Consider the following 26,114-nt stretch of genomic DNA (forward strand, 5'->3'; position numbering starts at 1 on the left):
AGATTAGAATAAAGAAATTGTCTCTCCCCATCTGTTCTAATTAGCTTATCTCGTCTGCTTTCATAGCATGCTGGTTATTTCAGAAAAGAAGTGAGAGCTACTTTGAGAAGACACCATTTTATTCACACTAATTTATAATGATTTTGGAGTGGTTGTCCATTCTCAAACACGAACTTTTAAATCTTGGACCTTTCCTGTAACAATTTGTTACTGGAATTTTCAAGGCTTTGTATGCTCAATTAAGGATTTTGCCCTCTTTTTATTTCTTTGATTTTGGCTCAAATGATTATGTTTCCTCTTTTTGGGAAGATTTCTCTGGGTGTTTTGATATTTGTTCTGATAGAAGGAAACCTTCCATCATTAACAGGTAATTTAAAAGTCTGTTTGTTTTATCTACATAGCTGTAGTATATTTTCTTAAAAATAGCATTATTTGATGTGATTGAAATTGAATAAATAGTACTCTATTAAATAGTCTTTGATATTTCTTTATTTAAAATATTCTAAAATATCTGCAGTAACTTGAGTCTTCCTCTTGATTACTAATTCCTGGCTCAGTCCCACTTCCCCTTATTTCTTGTGTTGCAATTGGATATATACTTGATTTCAATAACAATCTTAGAGTAAAGGAATAGAAATTAAATGGAAAATATTGAAAACTTCACTTCTTTCCTTCTTAGACATGCAAGCCTGTCTATAATCTGAGTATCAATTTCAAAATCCAAATGTGGCACAAGTGTCAGTTTTGTTTTTAGTTGCCTTTTTTGCCCTATCTTATGCCTCATCAAACGCCTTGATTGTGCTTTCACTCTATAGTACAAACCTACTTGTTTTTTGAAGAGATTCAAGAAACCAAGAGTGCAGTTTCTTTTCTCCTGCCCAAAGAATCTACAGACCGTTCTCTACCTACTGAGAAGAAGCAGCTTCTGGACCACAGAGAAGCTGAAAGACCTTGGTTCCTTAGAAGGCGGCGATCTATTTTGTTTCCTAATGGAGTAAAAATCTGCCCAAATGAAAGTGTGACAGAGGCTGTGGCAAACCATGTGAAGTATTTTAGAGTTCGAGGTAAGAAAACATCCTAATCCTTGGGATCCCATAAAGAAATTCAAACATTATTCCATTACATTGATTAGTATCACATTGTAAGTCAAAACTTGTGATAATTTAGACAAAACTGAGCCAAATATTATCTATTTGCTATGAGCAAAGAACTAGCTAAGAATATAGTAGTAATATGATTTGAGAGGGAAATTTACGTCACTCTGAAATATGAAAAGTTTTAAATCTTTTAAGCACTTCAAGAATACCGGTTTGTATTGCTGGAGGAATTAATTTTGCTTCTCTCCATTACAATAATTTACCTAAATACACTCACAGATTATATTTGCCAAGGTATACTCACCTGCCTCCCTATTGATGAAAATATAATCAGTTTATTTTGTAGTTTAGACATTCCACAGATTGCTGTTTAGTTAGGACATATAAAAATTTTTATGTCTGAAATGATAGCACTTCTCATGGTCCCTAAAGCATGATAAGTTGGATTTTATTTTATTTTTTTAAAACAGTATGAGCCTTGAACTTATGCCTTTTTGTCATGTGAATTCACTCTCTTTCTTACATTTACTAACATTGCTTAGTTGACCTTACTATGTCTCTTAGTCCTTTGGAGGATTTCCATGCTCTGCTTTTTGCTGTTCAACAGCCAATAAAAAGCCATAATATGGAAGCAATGTTAGTAAGCTAAAGTGGAGATAAATGATGAAATGATAATGAAATCAGGCTTGTTCAGGCATGCATTCATTCATTTTTATAACAAATGTTTAGTAAGCATTTGCTATCTTCCAGGCACTAGGTTAGATGAGCCTCTGTCTGAGCTACTATTATCAAATTATTTTTCTCTTCTTTGTCCTTATTTTCCATACCACATTAATAAAATAAAAGAGAAATTTAGTATCAGATATTATGTATATTTGATGTTTTTGTTTGTAAATTGGTAAAATGTATAGCAGCTCTTTTTTTTAGTATATTTATATTTCTTCATTGTATTTGGGGACCATCAAAAATTAATAAGTAATATGCTTTTCTTTTACTTTGTTGTTCTTTTTTATAGAACCATATCAAACTCAGGGACTCATGCATGCTAAGCAAGCACTCTATCACTAAGCTTTATCTCCATCCCTTTTCCTTTTCCTTTTCAAATGAGATTCATTGACCTGACATTTTGTAAATAGGACATAACCAGGAATGGGAAATTTCAAAGAGAATAGAAAGAGAATAAAGGAACTGAAAGTGAATTAGAAATACAATGATTTGTGCTATCTGAATTTTTATTTTGTATTATTTTTAAATAGATTATCATATTTAGATATCTCAGCTGCTGGTTAATAGTGAAGAGAAAAGGACCAGTCACTTAAGGAACTAGTAATAGTTTGTGGTTGTTTTGCTCTTGTTTTTATAAATTCAAGAGATACTATTGAAAAAGAAGCCAACAAAAAGAAAAATAAGTCATTCTTGGAATAATAGATTTTAAAATATATATGGTAGGAATGAAGTCATTGAAAAGAGACTTCATAAAACTAAAATGATTGGCCTAGCACATCAAGATTAAAACAAGTTTATATAACTGTTACTGTCGTGATAAAAAAAAAAAAAACCCAATATTTCATTTGTTTTTCATTTGGGGAAAATGAATATTTCAACTAGGTCTTGATTTTGAAGAGATAATTTGGATTATAGCCTTAAAGTCAAATATTTGAAACTTGAAGGGAGGGATATATCTACTGTTCAATTTGTCCTAATTATTTGCCCAGTTTTTCCTTAATAGAGAATTTGGCATCAATTGCTAGTCGGTGCAACAAATTTGAACAACAACAAACTTGCATATTCCATATTAGAAAGCAATTGCATTTAGATTAATATTCAGTAAAATCAAATGAATAGGGTACTTAGAAACGAATGTCATTGTCTCCTTTTTTAAAAATCATATTTGCAGCTGAAACTTTTAAGACAGCTTTGATAGATTATAGGCATTTAAAGTAAACTTTGATTAGTTTTGACAAATATATTTACTCTTGAAGTCATCACTACAATTAAAATAAGGAATTTATCTTTTCTATTACTTCTAATGATTCTTCTTGATCCTTTCTAATTCCTCCTTCCCTTAACTGCATCTCTTCCAATACTGAGGCTATCTATCTATCTATTATCTATTATCTATGTATCTATGTATCTATCTATCTGTCTGTCTTTATGTATTAGTTTGCATTTCTATAGTTTCACATATAAATAAAATAGTATGTGCTCTTTTTGTCTTTTTTACTCAGTATAATTATTTTGAGATTAGTCCATGATTCTTTTGTGTAGCAATAGTCTATCTTTTATTTTTGAGTAGTATTCCATTTTGTGAACACACCCCAATTTGGGATATTTGGGCTGTTTTTAGTTATTAGCAATTATGAAGAAAGCTATTATGACCATTTGTATTCAAGTTTTTGTTTGAACATGTTTTCATTTCTATTGAGTAATTGTAGCATGGCTAGGTCACATGACAGGTATTTATTTAACTTTTTAAAAAATACTTATTTTTTAGTTGTAGTTGGACACAATACCTTTATTTTATTTATTTATTTTTATGTGGTGCTGAGGATCAAACCCAGGGCCTCACACATGCTAGGCAAACACTCTACTGCTGAGCCACAACCCCATCCCTATTTATTTAACTTAAAAAAAAAAAAAAAAAACTGTCAAATTGCTTTCCAGTATGACTGCGTATTCTCACAGTTTTAGATCTCTAGTTTTTCTACATCCTTTCAACACTTGGTGTGTGTCAGTCTTTTTTCTTTTTAACCTTTATTTTATATGTTTATTTATATGAGGTGCTGAGGATCCAACCTAAGGCCTCATAAGTGAGAGGCAAGTGCTCTACCACTGAGCCACAACTCCAGTCTTGTTGTCAGTCTTTTTAAATGTTAGTCATTCTAATGCATGTATTTTTTTGTGGCTTTAATTTGCATTGTCTTAATGACGAATGGTTTTGACCACGTTTTTATTTATGGGTAGAGCACATTTTTATATCTTTTTTTTGTATATGAAGAGTGCATTCAAATATGTTGTCTATTTAAGATATTGGACTGTAGATACTTGGGAGGCTAAGGCAAAAGGATCCTAGTTTTGAGGCCAGCCTCAGCAATTTAGCAAGAATCTGTCTGAAAATAAAAAATAAAAGAGACTGAGGATATATAGCTCAGTGGTAGAGCATCCCTTGTTCAATCCCAGCACCACCACCACCACCAACAAAAAGCAATGAAGGCTATTATTGAATTGTAACAATTCTTAATATATTCTGAGTACTCGTTCTTTGATATATGTTTTGCACACATTTTTCCTAATGTTTACTTTTTATTTTCTTAATGATATCTTTTGAGGAGCAGAAGTTTAATTTTGATAAAGTACCATTTATCATTTTTGGTTGGGGGAGGATTATGTTTTTGGTGTTGGATCCAAGTTTGTTTAACCCAAGATCATGAAGTTTCCTCCTATTTTTTCCTATAGAAATTTAAATTTTTAGGTCTGTATATTTAAGTCTACATTCTACTTTGAGTTAATGATGTATATGATACATATGAATCAATGCTGATTTTTTGTATATACATGTAAGTTGTTCTAGCATTATTTACTAAAAAGATCATTTGTTCTTGCTAGTATACCTATATAATCTTCTGCATAAACTTCTATATATTTCTATATTCTTCATTTTGTTCCACTGATCTATTTGTCTACTTTTGTATGGATTCCCATTATTTTTTTTTTTTCTTTTGGGTACCGGGGACTGAACTCAGGGGCATTCAACCACTGAGCCACATCCCCAGTACTAGCTTGTATTTTATTTAGAGACAGGGTCTCACTGAAGTTCTTAGCACCTTGCTGTAGCTGAGGCTGGCTTTGAACTTGTGATCCTCCTGTCTCAGCCTTCCAAGCAGCTGGGATTATAGAGTGCACCACTGTACCCAGCCAATTCCCATTATATATTACTGTAAACATTAAAATAAGGAAACCATATAGTTAAATTCTTCTATTTTATTATTTTTTAGATTTATTGGTTATGCTAGATCCTTTGTACTTTATACAAATATAAAATCCTTGTACTTTTTATAAATATAAAACCAATATTCTAATTTATACAAAAAAGGTTGCCGAGATTTTGATTGTGATTGCAAGTTTAAAGATCAATTTGGGAACCTGTCTTCTTAAGAACATTGAGTCTTCTGATGTATGAACATGATATATTTTTCAATTTATATTCATATTTTCAATTTTTCTCAACAATGCTTTATAATTATTTATATTTTCTTTTTTGTTCATTTATTTGTTAATTCACACATGCAACCTTAATTCATAATGATTCTGCCAGTTACTGTAATAACCACAATAATAAAGTCAGTGTAGAATATGCAGAAATAAAGTATGTACAAGGTGTATATGTGGGAAGGACATATGTGAGAATATACATTCATGCCTGGGTTAGTAGAAGCCAGTTGAACTGAGTTTTGAAGAATGAGTTGGTATTTTCCAGAGAAAATATGCAGGGTCTTGAAACTCAAAAGCTAGGTATAGTTCTATATATTTAAAATGTACTGTGCTAGGGGTAGAGTCCCAATGGATAAGGCCATATCTGACCCACACATAGTGTTGCCAGATTTAGCAAATAAAAATTCAGGGCACTGAGTTAAATTTGAATTTCAGGTAAATGACAATCTTTTTAGTGTATGTATGCCCCATGTAATATTTAATCTGCAGGTTTGCTGGCTCTATGTCTTTAGGAAAATTGTTCTATTTTTAAAATTCTGTTTTTTCTTTATTGAAACAGGAATAACTACTACTACTACTGCTACTACTACTAATAATAATAATAATGATAACAATAATAATAATAATAATGTCTTTAAGGATATATTGGCTAAGAGTTCTGGGGTTATTGTAGATCCTAAGTAAATGACATTGTCATTGATTAAATGGTAGGAGTATATAACTAATGTTTTATTCAGTGCATAGATCATGCACATTTTATCAGATTTTGTCTTTAAGGATTTCACATTTTTTTCCTGCTATTGTTTATGATTGCAGGAAAATTTTAATTTCTGATTGGTCCCTGCTAGTATGTAGAAATATAACTGATTTTCATATATTGATCTTTAATCCTGCAACTTTGCTAACCTCCCTTATTAGTTTTAGTACCTTCTTCATGTATTCCTTAGGGTCTTCTCCATGGATGATTATTTTATCTGAAGAGTTTTCATGTTTTCTAATATGTTTGCATTTTATTTCATTTTCTTGCCTTAATGAACCAAAATTGAATGTTCCACATGCTTTGGTCTTTACAATTCCAAAAGGAAAATATAGCAGCCCTAAAAAAATGACTGCTCCTTACTGAATTTCTAGATTTATATGTATTAGATAAGAAACCAGCCTGAGACCTAGCAGTAGTGTTGAAGACAGATTAAATGCTGGCATTTCCTTCTTCAGAATATTGTCATTACATTTTCCCTTTCTCTACTAGTCCAGGGCAGGGATTATCTCTGTCAGAGGAGAAGCGTTTTTAGATTGGTTATCTTCTCTAAGACAGAAGGTTATCATGAGCAGTAACTAAAGGCTAATGAAACTTTTTTTTTTTTTTTGGCAAGGATGGTGTTCTAAAGAGGCCTTGTTGTGATAGGTCAAATAGTGAAGTATGTGGCATTTGTTGAACCATATCCTCAGAAGTTAGGTGTATATTTAGTTATAAAAGAAACTCTTAATATTTATTCCAAAGTGGTTGTACTATTTTACATTTCTATAAAAAAATGAGGGCTATGTTTGCTCTAAATTCCTGCTAAATTTTGACATTGCCCATGTAAAAAGTTTCAACCATTCTTGTTTGTACATGGAGACTTTAATTTTCTCTGAAAGACGAATGATGGTGAACACTTTTTTTTTCTTAAATTTTTTTTAGTTGTAAATAGACACACATATCTCTGTTTATTAATTTATTTTTTAATGGGGTGCTGAGGATCAAACCCAGTGCCTCATGCATGCGAGGCAAATGCTCTACCACTGATCTACAGCCCCAGTCTGTTGAACACTTTTTAACATGCTCATTGGCTATTTTATATTTCTTCCTTTGTGCAATGACTGTTTTAGTCCTTGTCTGTTTTAAAAATTGCATTGTTTGAGGCTGGGGTTGTAGCTCAGTGGTAGAGCACTCACCTCACACGTGTGAGACCCTGGGTTTCATCCTCAGTACCACATAAAAATAAATAAGTGAAATAAAGATATTGTGTCCAACTACAACTAAAAAAATAAATACAAAAAATGCATTATTTGTTTTTTAATTAGGGAATTGTAGCAATTTTAGAAATATCCCAAATATCAATTCTGTATTAGATATATCTATTTTGAATATTATCCTCCATGTATAGCTTGCCTATTAATTTATACTAATAGCATCTTTTTTTTTTTTTTTTCAGTACTGGGGATTGAACTTGGGTTCTAAGACACTGAGCCACAACCCCAGCCCTAATAGTATCTTTTGATAAGGGGAGACTTCACAGTTTGATAAATTCTAATTTATCATTTTAAAATAATTGTTGTTTTCTGTATCCTGTGAAACTTCTGCATATCCCCAAGACATGCAGATATTCTTCCATATTTTCTTTTAGAAATTTTATAGTTTTAGCTGTCATATTTCAATATTTTTACATTTAAAGTATGAAGTAAAGGTTGAGATTAATTTTCTTCTTTCCCTATGGATATATAATTATTTCATCTAACAATTTTTTAAATAATTTCTCTGAATCACTTCATTTCAGAACCAGATGTTATAGGCATTCACTTTTTTTTGTTTTTGTTTTTACTGATCTAGATGTTTACCTTTGCATTATCTTTTGGTATATACTTAACTTTTGTTTGAATTTTTTAAAAAAATCTAATAAAACTTATTTTTATTAATTTAAATCCAGTATGGGTAAGGATACAAAATAATGAAATAATAAATATATAAATAATTTCCAATAGTAATGAATTCTCTCTCTCTCTCTCTCTCTCTCTTTTTAGATTCACTGTGGTATGTTCATATATGTACATGGGAAAGTTATATCAGAGTCATTCCACTGTCATTCCTATTCCTTCCCTTCCCTTCATTCTCCTTTGTCTAATCCACTGAACTTCTTCCCCTCACCATCCCTGGTTTTGGGTTAGCATCTATATAACAGACAGAACATTTGACCTTTGGTTTTTTGGTATTGACTTATTTCACTTAGTGTGATAGTCTCCAGATCCTCCATACATTTACTGGTGAATGTCATAAAGTCATTCTTCTTTATGGCTGAGTAATATTCCATGGTGTGGGTGTCTGTGTATGTGTGTGTATGTGTGTGTGTGTGTGTGTGTGTGTGTGTGTGTGTGTGTGTATTGTATATGGACACAATACCTTTATTTTATTTATTTACTTATTTTTTGAGGTGCTGAGGATCGAACCCAGTGCCTTACATATGCTAGGCCAGTGCTCTACCACTGAGCCAAAACCCCAGTCCTACCACAATTTCTTTATCCATCTATTGATGGGCATTTGGGTTGGTTCCATAACTTAGCTATTGTGAAATGTGCTGCTATCATATTAATGTAGCTGCATCACTGTAGCATGCTGATTTTAAATCCCTTGAATACACGCTGAGGAGTGGTATAACTGGGTTAAATGGTGATTCCATTTTTCGTTTTTTTGGAAGAATCTCTGTTCTGCTTTCCATAGTGGTTTCACCACTTTTCATTCCCACCAGCAATGTATGAGTGTACCTTTTCCCCCACATCTTTGCCAATATTTATGGTTACTTATATCCTTGATAATAGCCATTCTGGTTGGAGTGAAGTGAAATCTCAATGTAATTTTACTTTGCATTTCTCTAATTGCTAGAGATGTTGAACATTTTTTTCATGTATTTGTTGACTGTTTTAGTCAGCTTTTTCACTGCTATGACTAAAAGATCTGGCCAGAACAATTTTAGGGAAGAAAAGTTCTTTTGAGGGCTCGCGGTTTCAGAGGTCAGAGTCCATAGAAGGCTGGCTTCATTCCGTGGGACTCGAGGAGAGGCAGAACATCGTGGCAGAAGAATGTGGCAGAGGGAAACAGCTCACATGATTGTCAGGAAGCAAAGAGAGAAGTTTCTATTTGCCAGATACAAATATATAACCCGATACCATGCCCCCAATTCCCACCTCCTCCAACCACACTCTACCACTTCAGTTACCACTAAGTTAATCCATATCAGGGGATTAATTCACTGATTAGATTAATCAGGATTAATTTGCTGATTGGGTTAAGACTCACACAACCCAATCATTTGTCCTCTGAACCTTCTTCCATAGTATAACATGAGCTTTTGGGGGACACCATCTCTAAACCATAACACTGTTCATGTTTTTTCTTTTGAGAAGCATATTATTAGTACCTTCGCCCATTTATTGATTGGGTTTTTTGTTTTATTGGTGTTAAGCTTTTTGAGTTATTTGCATATCCTGGAAATTAACACCTTATTCAAGGTGTAGGTGGCAAAGATTTTCTCCTGTTCTGTAGGCTCTCACATCACACTCTTTGATTGTTTCCTTTGCTGTGAAGAAAATTTTTAATTTGATACCATTTCATTTATTGATTTTTAAATTTTACTTCTTGCACTTTAGGATTCTTGTTGAGTGGTTCCTAAACTGATATATTGGAGTGTTGAGCCTACATTTTCTTCTAGTAGGTGTAGAGTTTCTGGTCTAATAATTATGACTGTGAGCCACTTTGAGTTGAGTTTTGTGCAGGGTAAGGGAGTTAAACTTCATTCTACTACATAAGGATTTCCAGTTTTCCCAGCACCATTTTGGAAGAGACTGTCTTTTCTCCAATGTATGTTTTTGGCACCTTTGTCTAGTCTAATTTGAGATATATCCTGTTTATATGGGTTTGTGTCTCTTTTATTCTATTTCATTGATCTTGCTGCCGGTTTTAGTGCTGACCCTGCTGTTTTTGTTACTGTAGCTCTGTAGTATAATTTAAGATCTAGTGTTGTGATGCTTCCTGCTCTGCTTTTTTCACTAAGGATTGATTTGGCTATTCTGGGCCACTTAGCTTTCCAAATGAATTTCATGACTGGTTGTTCTATTTCTACAAAGGATGTCATTGGAATTTTAATATGAATTGCATTAATTCTGCATAGCGATTTTGGTACTATGGCAATTTTGAGAATTTTACTTTTGCCTATTAAAGGGCATGGGAGATTTTTCCATCTTTAAGGTCTTCTTCAATTCCTTCCTTTTAATTTTTTTAGCTTTTAAAAAATTAGTTCTAAGTAGTTATACACAACAACAGAATATATTTTGGAACATGACTTTTCATTTCTCTGATTGTATATGATGTACAGTCACACCACATGTTCAGTCCTACATGTACCTAGGGTAGTGATGTTCATCTCATTCCACCATTGTTCCTGCCTCCATGCCCCTGTGCCCCACCCCCACCATTATGGATCATCATCATCATCTTATCAGAGAGAACATTCAGATTTTGTTTTTTTGGGATTGGCTTTCTTCACTTAGCATGATAGTCTCCAACTCCATCCATTTACCTGCAAATGCCATAATTTTGTTCTCTTTAAATTCTGAGTAATATTCCATTGCATATATGTACCACAGTTTCTTTATCCATTCATCTGTTGAAGGGCATCTAGGTTGCTTCCACAATTTAGCTATTGTGAATTGAGCTATTATGAACATTGATGTGGCTGGGTCACTATAGTATACTGATTTTAAGTCCTTTGTGTATAGACCAAGAATTGGAGAGCTGGATCAAATGGTGGTTTCATTTTTTTTTTTTTTTTTTTTGGTGGTTCTGGGGATTGAACCCATGGCCTTGTGCATGTGAGGCAAGCACTTTACCAACTAAGCTAAATCCCCAGCCCTTCAATTCCTTCTTTAGTTTTCTATAGTTTTCATTGTAGATATCCTTTACCTCTTTTGTTAGATTGATTCTCAAGTTTGTTTGTTTATTTGTTTTGAGGCTATTGTTAATGAGATAGTTTTCCTAATTTCTCTTTGAGCTTTTTCATCATTGCTGTATAGGAATGCAGTTGATTTATGGGTGTTGATTCTGCTACTTTGCTAAATTCATTTATGAGTTCCCCCACATTTTCTGGATCTTCTAAATATGGGTCATGTTGTCAGCAAACAAATAGTTTGAGCTCTTCTTTTCCTATTCATATCTCTTTAATTTCTTTCTTTTGCCTAATTGCTCAGGCTAGAATTTTAAGGACTAGGTTGAATAGAAGTGGTAAAAGAGGGTATCCTGTCTTGTTCCAGGTTTTTAGAGGGAGTGCTTTCAGTTTTTTCCATTCAGAAAGATGTTGGCCTTGGTTTGTTGTTTAAGGCTTTTACAATGTCAAGATATATTCCTACTATCTCTAGTTTTTAAAACATGAACAAATGCTGTATTTTGTCAAATGCTTTTTCTGCTTTTATTGATAATCATGTGGTTCTTTTCTTTAAGTATAATTGATGTGGTCAATTATATTTATTGATTTCTGTATGTTGAACTGATCTTGCATCCCTGGGATGAACCCCGCTTAATCATGGTGCACTATCTTCTTAATGTCCTTTTCTATGCAATTTGCCAGTGTTTTATTAAGAATATTGCATCTATGTTCATCAAGATTATTGGTATATAGTTTTATTTCTTTTCTTTGTCTTTTTTTCCTCAGGGTATTAGTAGCTTCATGGAATGAATTTTGAAGGGTTCCCTCCTTTTCTACTTTGTGAAATAATTTGAGAAAGATTGGTGTTAGTTCTTCTTTGAAGGTCTGGTATAACGGCTGAGAATCTGTGTGGTTCTGGGATTTTCTTTGTTGATAGGATTTTGATGGCATCTTCAATTTCATCACTTGAAATTGATCTGTTTATATTTTCTATATCCTCCTGATTCAACTTGGATAGGTCATACCTCCTTAGAAATTTGTCAATGTCTTCTAGATGTTCTAATTTATTGAAGTATAAATTTTCAAAATAATTCCTTATTATTGTCTGTATTTCAGTAGTTTCCATGGTGATATTTTCATTTTCATCACAAATTTAATAATTTGAGTTTTTCCTCTCTTTTTTTGGGCGGGGGATTAGCTTGGTGCTAAGGGTTTATCAATTTTATTTATTTATTTTCAAAGAAACAACTTTTTGTTTGGTTGTTTTTTTCAATTTCAATTTCAATTTTGGGTCTAATTTAATTATTTCCTGTCTTTTAGTAATTTGGTATTGATTTATCCTTCTTTTTCTATAGCTTTGAGATATAATGGTAGATTATTTATTTGGTGACTTTCTGTTCTTTTAATGAATGAGCTCAAAGCTATGAACTTTCCTCTTAGAACTGCCTTCATAGTGTCCTGAGATTTTGATATGTTGTATCATTATTCTCATTTACCTCTAAGTACTTTTTTATTCCACCCCTGATTCTTCTGCTATCCATTGGTCATTCAATAGCACATTATTTAGTCTCCAGGTGTTAGAGTAATTTTTTCTTCTAATAATAGATTTCTAATTTTATTACATTGTGATCTGAAAGAATTCAGTGTATTATCTCTGTTTTTCTTGTATTTTCTTTTATATTTGATTTAGAGACAGGGTCTTATTAAATTGCTCCGGGCCTTATTACATTGCTGAGGCTGGCTTTGAACTCACACTCCTCCTGTCTCAGCCACCCCAGCCACTGGAATTACAGGTGTGTACCACTGTGCCCAGCTATTTTTTTTTTTTTTTGTATTTTCTAAGAGTTGCCTTGTGTCCTAAAATGTGGTCTATATTAGAAATTGTTCTATGTGCTGCCGAAAAGAAAGTGTATTCAGCCACTGAATGAAATATTCTATATATGTCTGTTCAGTCTAAATAATTATTAATTAATTTTTTTAGTTACGTAGCTTTTTTATTAAATTTTTGTTTAGAAGATTTACCTAGTGATGAGAGAGGTGTGTCTTGGCTTATTTGATTCTTGATATTGAGAAGGGTGTGTTTATACTCAGATATTTCATTATGATTATTATTTCTAGTTGTTGTCTGATTCTCTTATGCATTATGAAGTAACCTTCTTTGTCTCTTCTGATTAACTTTGGGTTGAAGTCAACTTTATCTGATATGAAAATAGAAACTCCTACTTGTTTATGCAATCCATATTAAGTGATGTTTTCTTCCCATCCTTTTACCTTCAGTCTGTGATATCTTTGCCTATGAGTTGAGTCTCTTGGAGACAGCATATTGTTGATTCTTGTTTGTTTTTAATCCAGTCTGCCAGCATATGTCATTTGATTAATGAGCTTAGTCTAATAACATTTAGTATTATTATCAAGAGATGGTTTTTATTCCCTGTCAATTTGATTTATTGACATATTTAAGTTGAATTAGATTTTCATTAGCTTGAATATCCTTTTAGTATATTTTTGGTGGTTTTTATTTTTATTCTCCATATCATATGTTTTGTAATACAGGCTTTTTAGTTGTGAATTCTTTTAACTTTTGTTTTTCATGGAAGGTTTTTATTTCATCTTCAAATCTGAAGCTTAATTTTGCTGGATATAGTATTCTTGGGTGGCATCCATTTTCTTTCAGAGATTGGTGTATATTTTTCCAAGACCTCCTAACTTTTAGGGTTTGGGTTCGAAAATCAGCTGAGATCCAAATTGTGACAACAATTAGAGGATTCAGATCCTCTAATAGATCATCTAATGGATTTAGATCCTCTAATTGTGACAAGTTGTTTTTCTCTAGCAGCTTTCAAAATTCTATCATTATTCTGTATGTTAGGCATTTTCATAATAATGTGCCTTGGAGTGGGTCTGTTATAATTTTGTATATTTGGAGTCCTGTATTTGATTTTCCATTTCATTCTTAAATTTTTTGAAATTTTCTGATATTATTTCATTGAAAAGATTGCACATTCCTTTAGTTTGTACTTTAGAGCCTGTAACTATTCCTACGAATCTTTTATTTGACCTTTTGATATTTTCCATATTTCTTAAAAATTCTGTTCAGGATCTCTTAACATCTTTTCTTCATGGTCAACTTTATTTTCAAGATTATAACTCAAACTAAACAACTACAGTTCATAACCCTCCTTCGGCATTTATTTCACATCTTTCTCTATCTCCTACCCACTACTCCCTTCTTTTCACTTTCTCTCTCCCTTACTCTCTCATTTCCCTTGTCCATTGAGCTATTCCTAACCACTCTGGAGTCAAGAGAAGGAATCATAATTATAGCTCCATCAAAACATGTGCGTGCGCGCGCACACACACACACTTTGTCTTCATTGCCTGAAAGTCTGTCTTCCAAGCATCCAGTCTTTTAGTAATGCTTTCCATTGACTTTTTAATTTGGTTTATTGACTCCTTTATTTTGAGGATTTCTGATTGATTCTTCCTCTGGATCTCTATCTTTTACTTCTTGTATTTTCTCTCTGATTTCACTCCTTATGTTGTCTTTTACCTCATAGATCAGTTTGTCTTGAATTTTCTAAATTTCTGATCTGATATTTCCTCCACTATGTTGTCAATGGATTCTGTAATTGAGATATTTTGGTTTGTTTGTGATGGTTTTTTTCCTTGCTTTTTCATATTGTGTAGCTACCCATCTTTTAGTATGAATCTGAGACAGCTGAATTTCTACTCTATGAAATTACAGTGTCCCATAAGGTTTCTAGTACCTCATGATTAGGGGGAGACAAATATTAACAATAACCAATGCAAACAATATACATCATTGAACTAAGTAATTAGTTCCTACTATGACATCTACAATGTGAATTGGCACAACAAACAGAAATGGTATGATAAGCAATTTCCAATAGTAAAAACAATAAGTTTGCAAAAGTGTTTGCAATTTCAAATGGTGGACAGGGAGAATGCAGAAGAGATGTAGGATGATTATGATGAAGGCATAGAGAAAATAGAAGTAAAATATTAAAGGAAGAGCGAATAGAATTTGGCTGTTAGCAAAGAAAGGAAAAAGAGAGAGAATCAAGAGAATTAGGTAAAAACAATATAAAACCAAACCAAAATACCCTAATAAAACCCCCTAGATCTGAAAAGATAGCGTCATCAAAAATAGCTGCCTTCAAAAATGCTAGAAATAAGAAAAGAGACACAAATATGTATATGTATAAATGTCCATGAAACATTCAGCATACAAACAATCCAAAAATAAATAAAGAAAGAAAGAGAAAGAAAGAAGGAAAGAAAGAAGGAAAAGAAATTAAAAAAGAAGAAAAAAATTCTTAATGAAAAATTAAGGAATTGTTTCTGTTACAGTGTTCAAAAATTGTCAATTGAGAATATATGTTCATTGTCTGTTCCCAAATGTCTTTTCATTTTTTTTCTTGAAGTATGTATTGTATGTAAGAATAGGGGCCTCAGGTTGTCAAATCCTTCCTTTGTTTGTCAAGTTGCTAGTTGGAGTTCAAAAATTCTCAGTTCCCTTCTCAGCAGTATGAGGTAGAGAGGGTTGGAGTGTGTTATCTGCTCTACTCTCAGGGTAGAATCACTGTAGACTTCTGTAAGAGGAGTTCCCAGAGACAGACCTCCTGAAGACAGGGGTTAGTTCTAGGTAGGCACAGGGTGCTTCCTGGAGTGCCGATTGGTCTGAAGATTTTAAATCAGTGTACCTCCAGGGCCCAGAAACTGCTGATCCATACTTGGAGACTGTACCCCTGGAGTCTACCCTGAGTTGCACTCATACCTCAGAGGAGCCAATCCTTTGCCCCCTTCTCCACTCAGGAATCCTGCCCTTCCTGGCCTCCTGGGCTCAGTCCCCAATCACAGTCATTCCTGGATACCCAGTCAAATCCTGACCTGCCCCAGCTGGTTCTGAGAGCTGCCAGACTCAAAGGGAGGGAGGGACCTGGGATCTCTCAGGTCTCTACTCCCCTTATTCTCTTGGTTAATACACCCTCTATGCTTAATTTTCTCCTGGTTTCCTAGGGTTCACTATGAGTTGTGTGGCAGGTGTCTGCCAGTTTTACTTTTTGGACCCAGCTTGGCTTTCCAGATATGGGCTCCTAAACTCACTCCTACAGCCACTGGTGTCCTTAGCACAGTGAAAAGATGGCTCTTCCCTTGGCTCTCCACACACAACTGGGAGATGAGTGGTGTCTTTACATGCAAGTATAGTGTAGTATGTCCTCTGGATCAGTTCACCAGTGTCCTTGATCTCTGATTTCTCCATACCAAGACACACCATAGTGCCATCTGAAATGCGAATTCTCATAGTCTTACTTTGTCCAGTGCGGATCATCTCCTGCAGGTGTGGGTGTGGGCTGAGGGCTTTCTTCTTTTATTTTATTATCTACAACCTATACAACCTTCTGAGTTCATAAGCTGTTCTGAGAGTCCAGTATTAAATCCCAGTAAAATCCTTCTTTCACCCACCCTACTGTGAAGCTGTTTATCCTCTTTTCTGGTCTCACGCCAAGGAGCAGCTTGGAAAGCAAGCTCTTCTACTCCACCATATTCCCTGGGTCATGGAAAGCCTCATTGTTGAGGTGCAGAGATCCCAGCTATGCTATGGTAGGTCCAAGTAGAGAACCCACAGCAACCTCTGCTTGGAATTTTTTTTTAAAATAGTTGCAGATGGATACAATATCCTTATTTTTATTTGTTTATTTTTATGTGGTGCTGAGGATTAAACCTGGGCCTTAGGTGTGCGAGGCAAGCACTCTATCATTGAGCTACAATTCAGCCCTGTTTGGAAGTTTTAAGAGGAGAGGAAAGACTATAATCTATAGGTTGGTTAGCTCTGCCTCATTCAGTTCCTGCTGAACTCTTCTGTGCTGATTGGTTAAAAAGTTTTAAATAGCGATAATAAGGATGCAGTTAGTTCAATGAATGATAAATTGTTTGTAGCAAAAGGTTTATATGTTTTATAATGTGTTAAAGTTGAAGAGTTGGTGGGGGGTTTTTGTGGGGGAGGATAGGGAGGGCTTAGACTGTCTTGTTCCATCAATCAACTGTCAGACAACCAGAATCTAACATAACACAGGTTAAGCATCTCTAATCTGAAAATCGGAAATCTGAAATTCTCCAAAATTTTAAACGTTTTAAGTGCTAACATTATGACACAAAAGGAAACTTCAAAACCTGACCTCATATGTCAGGTTGTAGTCAAGATGCAGGCACATTAAAAGTATCATATAAAATTAGCTTCAGTCTATGTGTATAAGGTATATAAGAAACAGAAATGATTTTTTGTGTTTAAATTTGGGTCCCATACCCAAATTATCTCATTACATATATGAAAATATTCCAAAATTTTGAAAAAAATACCAGAAATACTTTTGGTACCAAGCATTTTGGATAAGAGATATTCAAATATAATAATGTGATAACCATGTAGCACTTCTCATTTTACAAAATACTTTTACAGATAAGGTAAGGTAGTAATTATTCATTCCATTAAAAAAAAAGATGTGTATATGGATGCTTTGAATCGGTAAAAGTTACTCATGGTTATCCAACTACAGTGCATGGTGAAACTGGGGCTAGGACTCTGTGAGTCCAGAGACTTCACCTAAATATGCTGTCTGATGAGTACTCAATCTTCTTGTAATGAAAAATAATTTCCTTGATATCTGCTACATATTTTCTCCCTTTCCACTGTCCTTCTCTTCCCTCTCATTTCAGTCTGTTCATTGCCTTGAGTCACCTACACCTCTGAATGGATGCAGAATAGCAATATACCCAGTACTATACAAAATAGGCAAATGCCCTGTTTGACAGCCTTTCAGTTTCAAATCTTTGAATTAACTTAGCTGATGGATTCAATTAGTTTTTGTCTTAATACAATAATATATTTCTCCTGAATATTCTTTTTCTCTTTTGGTTCTCCTATATATTTTAAAATTAATGCACATTAATTTTTGAGTGGCTTTAGGTTTAGTGAAAAAAATGATCAGAATGCCCAGAGAGAATACCTCCTCAAACTCCCAGCATTAATATTTTATATCAGGATACTACATTTGTTAGAACTCTCTTGCCTATGTTGATACATTATTATTAAGTAAAGTTTGCAGTTTAAATTAGGGTTTATTCTTTGTGGTGTATTTTCAATGGGTTTTGACAAAATTATAGTAATATGAATGCACAATTATAGTGTTATACAGAGTAATTTCATTGTCTTAAAAAATCTTCTGTGCTCTAACTATTCATTTCTCCCTCTCCCCCAACCCCTGGCAACCACTGATTGTTTTACTGTCTTCATAGTTTTACCTTTTCCAGAATGTCATTGGAATCATATAGTATACAGCCATTTCAGATTAGCTTCTTTCACTTGGTAATATACATTTAAGTTTTTTAATTTTTATTTTTATTTAGTTGTTGATAGACCTTTATTTTATTTATTTATTTTTATGTGTTGCTGAGAATTCAACCCAATGCCTCACACATGCTGGGCAAGTGCACTACCTCTGAGCCCTAGCCCCAGCCCCAGCCCCACATTTAAGTTTTTGAATGTCTTTTCATAGCTTGAAAGTTCATTTCTTTTTAATCACAGAATAATATTCTATGAAATGGTGTACTAAACTTTGTCTACTCACTTGTTAAAGGAAATCTTCATCATCTCCAAGTTTTGACAATTATAAATGAGGCTACTTTAAACATTTGTGTGCAGGTTTTTGTGAGAGCATAAGTTTTCAGTTCATTTAGGCAAATACCAAGGAACACAACTGCTGAATTTTGTTTTACTTTTAAGTATAAATAAGGACTCATTATTATCTTTCCTTCTTAGATGTGAAATATAGTAGCTTAAGAGTAATTGGGACTGGGGTTGTAGCTCAGTAGTAGAGCACTTGCCTAGCATGTGTGAGGCAAAAGGTTTGATTCTCGGCACCGCATATAAAAGAAATAAAAATAAATGTCCATTGACAACTTAAAAAAATATTTTTTTAAAAGTGATTACTCCAGATTAACATCCCCTTTTTGATTTTATGAAATACTTTCAATTTCCTATAAGCTCTCAGGTGTTTTCATTACTCCTTATTTATTTATTAATTTATTTTTTCCCAGACACAACTTTTTTATTTTTGCTTACACTTTGACTCTCGGGCTGGGGTTGTGTCTTAGTGATAGAGTGCTTGCCTAACATGTGTGAGGCACTGGGTTCAATTCTCAGCACCACATATAAATGAATAAATAAAATAATGGTCCATCAACAACTAAAAGAAATATTTTTTTAATTTACTTTTTAAAAAATTTACTTATTTTTTGTTTGTTTTCTAATTGATTTTTTAAAAATAAATGACAGCGGAATGTACTACAATTCTTATTACACATATACAGCACAATTTTTCATATCTCTGGTTGTATATAAAGTATGTTGACATTAATTCATGTCTTCATACATGTACTTTGGATAATGATGTCTATCACATTCCACCATTTTTGCTAACCCCCTGCCCCCTCCCTTCCCTTCCCATCCCTCTGCCCGATCTAGCGTTTCTCTATTCCTCCCATGCTCCCCCTCCCTACCCCACTAGGAGTCAGTCTCCTTATATCAGAGAAAACATTTGGCATTTATTTTCTTGGCCTTGGCTAAATTCACTTAGTATTATCTTTTCTAACACCATCCAGTTACCTGCAAATGCCATGATTTTATTCTCTTTTATTGATTTTCCAGTGTGTCAGGAAGCTGTCTGGGAAGCCTTCAGGACTTTTTGGGATCGACTTCCTGGGCGTGAGGAATATCATTACTGGATGAATTTGTGTGAAGATGGAATCACAAGTGTGTTTGAAATAGGCACCAATTTTAGTCAGTCTGTGGAACACAGAAACTTAATCATGAAGGTAAGTGTCGCAAGGAGGGGAGGAATTGTTGCACCTTCATAGAAGCACACAGTGCACAGCTAAGTTCTGAGGAAGGAAGAGCGAGTGACAAAACCCCATATTATTTTGTTGTTGTTGAATTGGGCTGTCCTAATGAGCTGCCTGGGGTGTAGCTTAGTCTTTCATCCCAGTCTTTTATCTTGCCTTTATAACAAACATTGATGACTCAAATAATAGCCCCAGCTTTGTTTATAGATGTAAATAGTTGGAATAGTCAACAAAAGCTTAGTAAAAAAGTATGGATTTTTTTTTTTTAGTTGTTGATGAACCATTATTTAATTTATTTATTTATATGTGGTGCTGAGAATCGAACCCAGTGCCTCATACGTGTTAGGCAAGCACTCTACCACGGAAAAACAACCCACAAATATTTGACACAAGAGTCAAATATTATGAAATATTATGTGCATATTAGTCAGAGTGAATACCAATGATTTCAATTAAAACATAGGATATAGTCCATTGAATAAACATTTAGTGAAGCATACATATGATTCTTATTAATTATTTGCTTACTTATTTTCCTTTCTCATTGTTTTCCTTTAGTTTCTTCTTAGCAAAATATAAATAAACATGCATACTGACAAATTACCTTCCCACTTTTCCCTTTTCATATACCTATTGCACATGTATTTAGAACGAGAAAATTAAACTGCAGACAAATGTGGCAAATTGTTCATGCTCTCTAATGACTCCTATATCTCTTTGTCCAAGTCCTATATGTCCTCAGCTCAGGTATAACCTCCCCTGTGAAAAAAACAACCCTTAGTATAGCAGATTTAGCTCTTCTAGTCTCCTGAATTCCCATCATTCTTTACTTTTTCTTGATGTTGTAGTTCTTACATTTGATTATTACCAGTTGTATATTGAGTGAACTAGACTATAAATCAGAAGCCAAGGATTATGTCATATGTTAATTTTTACATTCCTATGATATAGTAATATGCAATAGATAATTTACTAAAATAAAAGTTTATAAGCAATAGCTAAAATATCTTTTTCCTGATATTATTTATACTTCATGAATATTATTTCAAATACTAGTTGTATTATGTACTTGGAAGGGCTGAAAATTATGTAAATAATAGCTATTTTTATTTGGATCTAATCAAATCATACTAGTACAACTTAGAGTGGTAAAGTAAATTATATTCTATTTTTGAACTTTTATTTCTAGTAAAGGCATTCTATTATTTTCTTTAATATTTGATCTCACAGACAGATGATCTCATTCAGTGGGCATAAGCTGGTGAGAAAAGAGTGATCTGATAAACATGGGTAAAGACACATTTTATTGTGTCATAAATATTTTGAAGGCATGCAGATTTTTGTGTTTTAAAATTATGTGTAGTTGTAACAGGGAGAATGGGTTTAATTTAAATGTGTTTATTTGAGCTGTCTGTGTGAAATTTGAATTGCTTGATATTTAGCTATGAAGCCAAGGAGAATGGTCCAGGTTTTACATATAGCTATAGGAATCACCAGACCTGAGGTAGTAATTGTAACCTCAAGAATGGCTGAGATTATTCTGGAAATCTGTAGAAGAAGGGCAAGAGTGAGTTGTTTGTTCATATCATTATAAATGTTTAGATTAATAGCCTTTCCATTTTACAGACAAGAAAACTAATGCCTGGCACCAGAAAGATTTGGAGATTTGATGTATTGCTAGGGAGGGTGAAACTGAAACTTGAAATTAAGTTAGTGTTCTGATTCTAAGTTAGTGTTCTTTTTATCATATTGGTCTCAAAATAAAACTAAATTAGAAGAAATTTGGTGACAATTTGATTTAGAAGACCCCCTGAGGAATAACCCAATTACTGATTTGTCTCTTTGTTTAGATTCTGGAGAAACAGATTTATCAGTTTTTCAATCTACATGTTTGTGATATTATAGGATGAGTATTATATATAAATTCATTAGATCACAAAATTCTTTTATTATAAGTTTATGGCAGGTTAATGTGAAACTCTACCCATCTCGAGCTGGGCATGGTGGTGCATGCCTGTAATCCCAGCATCTTGGGAGGCTGAGACAGGAGGATCGTGAGTTCAAAGCCAGCCTCAGCAATGGTGAGGAGCTAGGCAATTCAGTGAGACCCTGTCTCTAAATAAAATACAAAATAGGGCTGGGGATGTTGCTCAGTGGTCAAGTGTCCCTGAATTCAATCTATACCAAAAAAGAGAGAGAGAGAAGAGAAAGAAAGAAAGAAAGAAAGAAGGAAGGAAGGAAGGGACGGAGGGAGGGAGGGAGGGAGGGAAGGAAGGAAGGAAGGAAGGAAGAAAGAGAGAGAGAGAAAGAAAAAGAAAACTCTACCCATCTCGATAACTTACAGACATTTTTGGAATAATTAGCAGGTAAAAATTTAATCCAGGCCCATTAAGAGAGAGCACAGAAACTATTGGGCACATAAACAGAAACTGAGTATTGGGATGTTCTCACAGTCACCAGACCAATTTGGCATTATCAGTACTTGTTCTCATTGTCTGCCTAACCATGGAGCATCATAACATACATTCTACCATGTTTGGGTATTAGAGTTCATTATGGAATAAGTTTTATTTTCTGCTTTGTAACTATTGTTATCTCACTCATTTTTATATCTTTGTTTTCCTTAGAAATTATCTTACACAAAGGAAACCATAAGCAGGTGAGGATCTCCCCCCACCCGCCACCCCATACCCAAATTCATGTTTGACAATGTAGATGTGTAATTCCTACTTTAAGACCCACTTCAAATTTAATGGTTCCTTTTCTGTTTTACCAGTTCCTGCAAGGACCAGGCCTGTGGGTAAGTCTCAAATTGTTCTTCTTCATCGGAGTCTACCTCCCTTTCCAGAACACCACCATAGCCATTAATTTATTGACTGACCTGATCAAGGGGCAGACTTGTTCCTCTCTCTAGAAAATAGATTTGTGGTTTGACCTATTGAGATTGTTGTTGAGGTTTAAGGCTAACAGTGAAATTGTTCTGAATGGGAAAAAGTCTTCAGCCTATAAATATTAAAATGAAATGTTGTCCATTGTCTAATACTCTTTTTCCAGCTGAATTCTTTTTTTAAATTTTTTTATTTGTTTTAATTAGTTATATATGACAGTAGAATGTATTTATACACTTTAATATATCATACATAGATGGGATGTAATTTCTCATTTTTCTGAGTATACATGTTGCAGAATTATATTGGTCATATAGTCACATATCTACATACAGTAATAGTATCTGTTTCATTTTACTATCTTTCCTATCCCCACATCCCTTCCCCTCCCCTTCCATTTCTTCCCTCTACCTAATTTAAGGTAATACTATTCTTCCTTAGTGCCCCTGCCTTATTGTGAATTAGCATCTGCATATTAGAGAAAACATTCAGCATTTGTTTTTGTGGGATTGGCTTATTTCACTTAGCATGATATTCTCCAACTCCAACCATTTAATGCCAAATGCCATAATTTCACTATTCTTTAAAGCTGAGTAGTATTTCCAATGAGTATGTATATCACATTTTCTTTACCCATTCATCTATTGAGGGACACCTAGGTTAGTCCCTTCATAGCTATTGTGAATTGAGCTGCTATAAACATCAATGTGGCTACATTACTGTAGTATGCTGATTTTAAGTCCTTTGGGTATAAACCAAGGAGTGGGATGGCTGAGTCAAATGTTGGTTCCATTCTAAGTTTTCTGAGGAATCTCCATATGGCTTTCCATAGTGATTTGCACCAATTTGCAGTCCCATTAGCAATGTATGAGTGTATCTTTTTCACCACATCCTTGCCAACATTTATTGTTGCCTGTATTCTTGATGATTGCTATTCTGACAGGAATGAGATGATATCTTAGAGTAGTTTTGATTTGCATTTTTCTAATTGCTAGAGATGTTGAACACTTTTTCATGTATTTGTTAATCAATTGTATTTCTTCTCCTGTGAAGTGTTTGTTCAGTTCCTTATCCCATTTATTTGATTTATTGATTGGGTTATTATTATTAATTTTTGCTGTTTTTTTAATATATCCTAGAGATTAATACTTTATCAGAGGTGCATGTGATAAAGATTTCTCCCAATCTGTAGGCTCTCTCTTCACATTATTCTTGTTTCCTTTGCTAAGAAGAACCTTTTTAATTTGAATTCATCCCATCTATTGATTCTTGATTTTACTTCTTACTCTTTAGGAGTCTTATTAAGGAAGTCAGATCCTAGGCTGATGTGGTGAAGATTTGGGCCTGTTTTTTCTTTTATTAGGTGCAGGGTCTCTCACTGTTTTAGTGCCTAAGTCTTTGATCTACTTTGAGTTGATTTTTGTGCAGGGTGAGAGATAGAGGTTTAATTTCATTTTTATACATATGGATTTCCAGTTTTGCCAGCACCATTTGTTGAATAGGCTATCTTTTCTCCAGTGAATGTTTTTGGCACCCCTGTCTGGTATGAGATAATTGTATTTATGTGGATTTGTCCTCTGTGTCTTCTATTCTGTAACATTGGTCTATAAGCCTATTTTGGTGCCAATATCATGCTGTTTTTGTTACTATAGCTCTATAATATAGTTTAAGTCTGGTATTGTGATGCCTTCTGCTTCACTTTTCTTGCTAAGGATTGCTTTAGCTATGCTGAGTCTTTTACATTTCCAGATGAATTTCATGATTACTTTTTCTAGTTTTTGAAGAATGTCATTGGGGTTTGAATAGGAATTACATTAAATCTGTATAACACTTTTGGTGGTATGGCCATTTTGACAACATTAATTCTGCCTATCCAGGAGTATGGGTGATCTTTCCATCTTCTGATTCTTCAATTTCTTTCTTTAGTGTTTTGTAGTTTTCATTGTAGAGGTCTTTCACCTCTTTTGTTAGATTGATTCCCAGGTACTTTATTTTTTTGAGGCTATTATGAATGGAGTAGTTTTCCTAATTTCTTTTTCAGTGGATTCATCACTAATATATAGGAATGCATTTGATTTATGGGTGTTGATTTTATATCCTGCTACTTTGTTGAATTCATTTATCAGTTCTAGAAGTTTTTAGTGGATTTTTTTTATATTCTAAGTATAGAATCAGGTCATCATCAAATAGTGATAGTTTGAGTTCTTCTTTACCTATTTGTATCCATTTATTTTCTTTCTTTTGTCTAATTGCTCAGGCTAGAGTTTTAAGGATGATGTTGAATAGAAGTGGCAAAAGAGGGACATCCTTGTCTCGTTCCAGTTTTTAGTGGGAATGCTTTCAATTTTTCTTCATTTAGAATGATGCTGGCCTTGGATTTAGCATATATAGCTTTTACAATGTTGAGATATGTTCCTACTATCCCTGGTTTTTCTAGTGTTTTGAACATGAAGGGGTGCTGTATTTTGTCAAATGCTTTTTCTGCATATATTGAGATGATCATATGATTCTTGTTTTTAAGTCTATTAATATGATGAATTATGTTTATTGATTTCTGTATGTTGAACCAACCCTGCATCCCTGGGATGAATCCCACTTGATCATGGTGCACTATCTTTTTAATATTCACTCAGTGGTAGAAATCCCCTGGTAGGTGAGGATGGGAAGAAGAATGGATACGAGGTTTTACCTTCAAGTGGTTTAAATGTAATTTTAATAATTATGTAACTAGAGGTTTTTCAACTTAATTAAAAAATAAAAATAGCTAACACTACTATAGAAATTGTAGGCCAGCCACTGTTGCAGGTACGTCATTACTTGTATTCATTTATTTAATCCTCTAAACAGTATAATGAAGTAGGCATTGTTATTATTATCCTTTGTTGTTGTTGTAGATGGACATAACTTATTTTTTTAATATGGTGCTGAGGATTGACCCAGTGCTTCACATGTGCTAGGCAAGCACCCTACCATTGAGCCACAACCTCAGCCCTATTATCCTTTTTAAAAAAAAAAAAAAAAAAAAGAATATTAAGGCACAAAGAATTTAATGGACTTATAGAATGTTGTAAAACTACTAAATGATAGAGCCAGGGTTTAGCCCTTATATTCTATCTCTAGTCACATTATCTGAATTTTATAGATCATTTAGGAATAAAAATTTGTTTTCCTTTGTTGCATGTATATGTGTGTGAATGAGAAAGGGAAACATGAATAATGAAAATAAATTTCTACTTTAGTAGTTTTAGTGATTAAAAAATGATGTAACGAATTTTCATGCAGATCTTTGCTACAATTTCAAAATATTGTCTACTGAAGTTAAA

At 33.6% G+C, this 26,114-nt stretch overlaps 1 protein-coding gene across 1 annotated transcript in view; it reads left to right on the top strand.

Moving 5' to 3' along the window:
• The first annotated feature begins 282 nt into the window (after window positions 1–282).
• The window catches only part of Impg2 (interphotoreceptor matrix proteoglycan 2), an 82,132-nt gene continuing 56,300 nt past the window's right edge, over window positions 283–26,114 (top strand). Inside the window, exons 1-4 of the mRNA XM_076867031.2 lie at window positions 283–367; window positions 816–1,064; window positions 19,710–19,876; window positions 22,531–22,562. Of these exons, the coding sequence (XP_076723146.2) occupies window positions 283–367; window positions 816–1,064; window positions 19,710–19,876; window positions 22,531–22,562 (533 nt within the window). The remainder of the gene's footprint in view (window positions 368–815; window positions 1,065–19,709; window positions 19,877–22,530; window positions 22,563–26,114) is intronic.

This window comes from Callospermophilus lateralis, chromosome 10, assembly GCF_048772815.1.
Source record: "Callospermophilus lateralis isolate mCalLat2 chromosome 10, mCalLat2.hap1, whole genome shotgun sequence".
NCBI lineage: Eukaryota > Metazoa > Chordata > Mammalia > Rodentia > Sciuridae > Callospermophilus > Callospermophilus lateralis.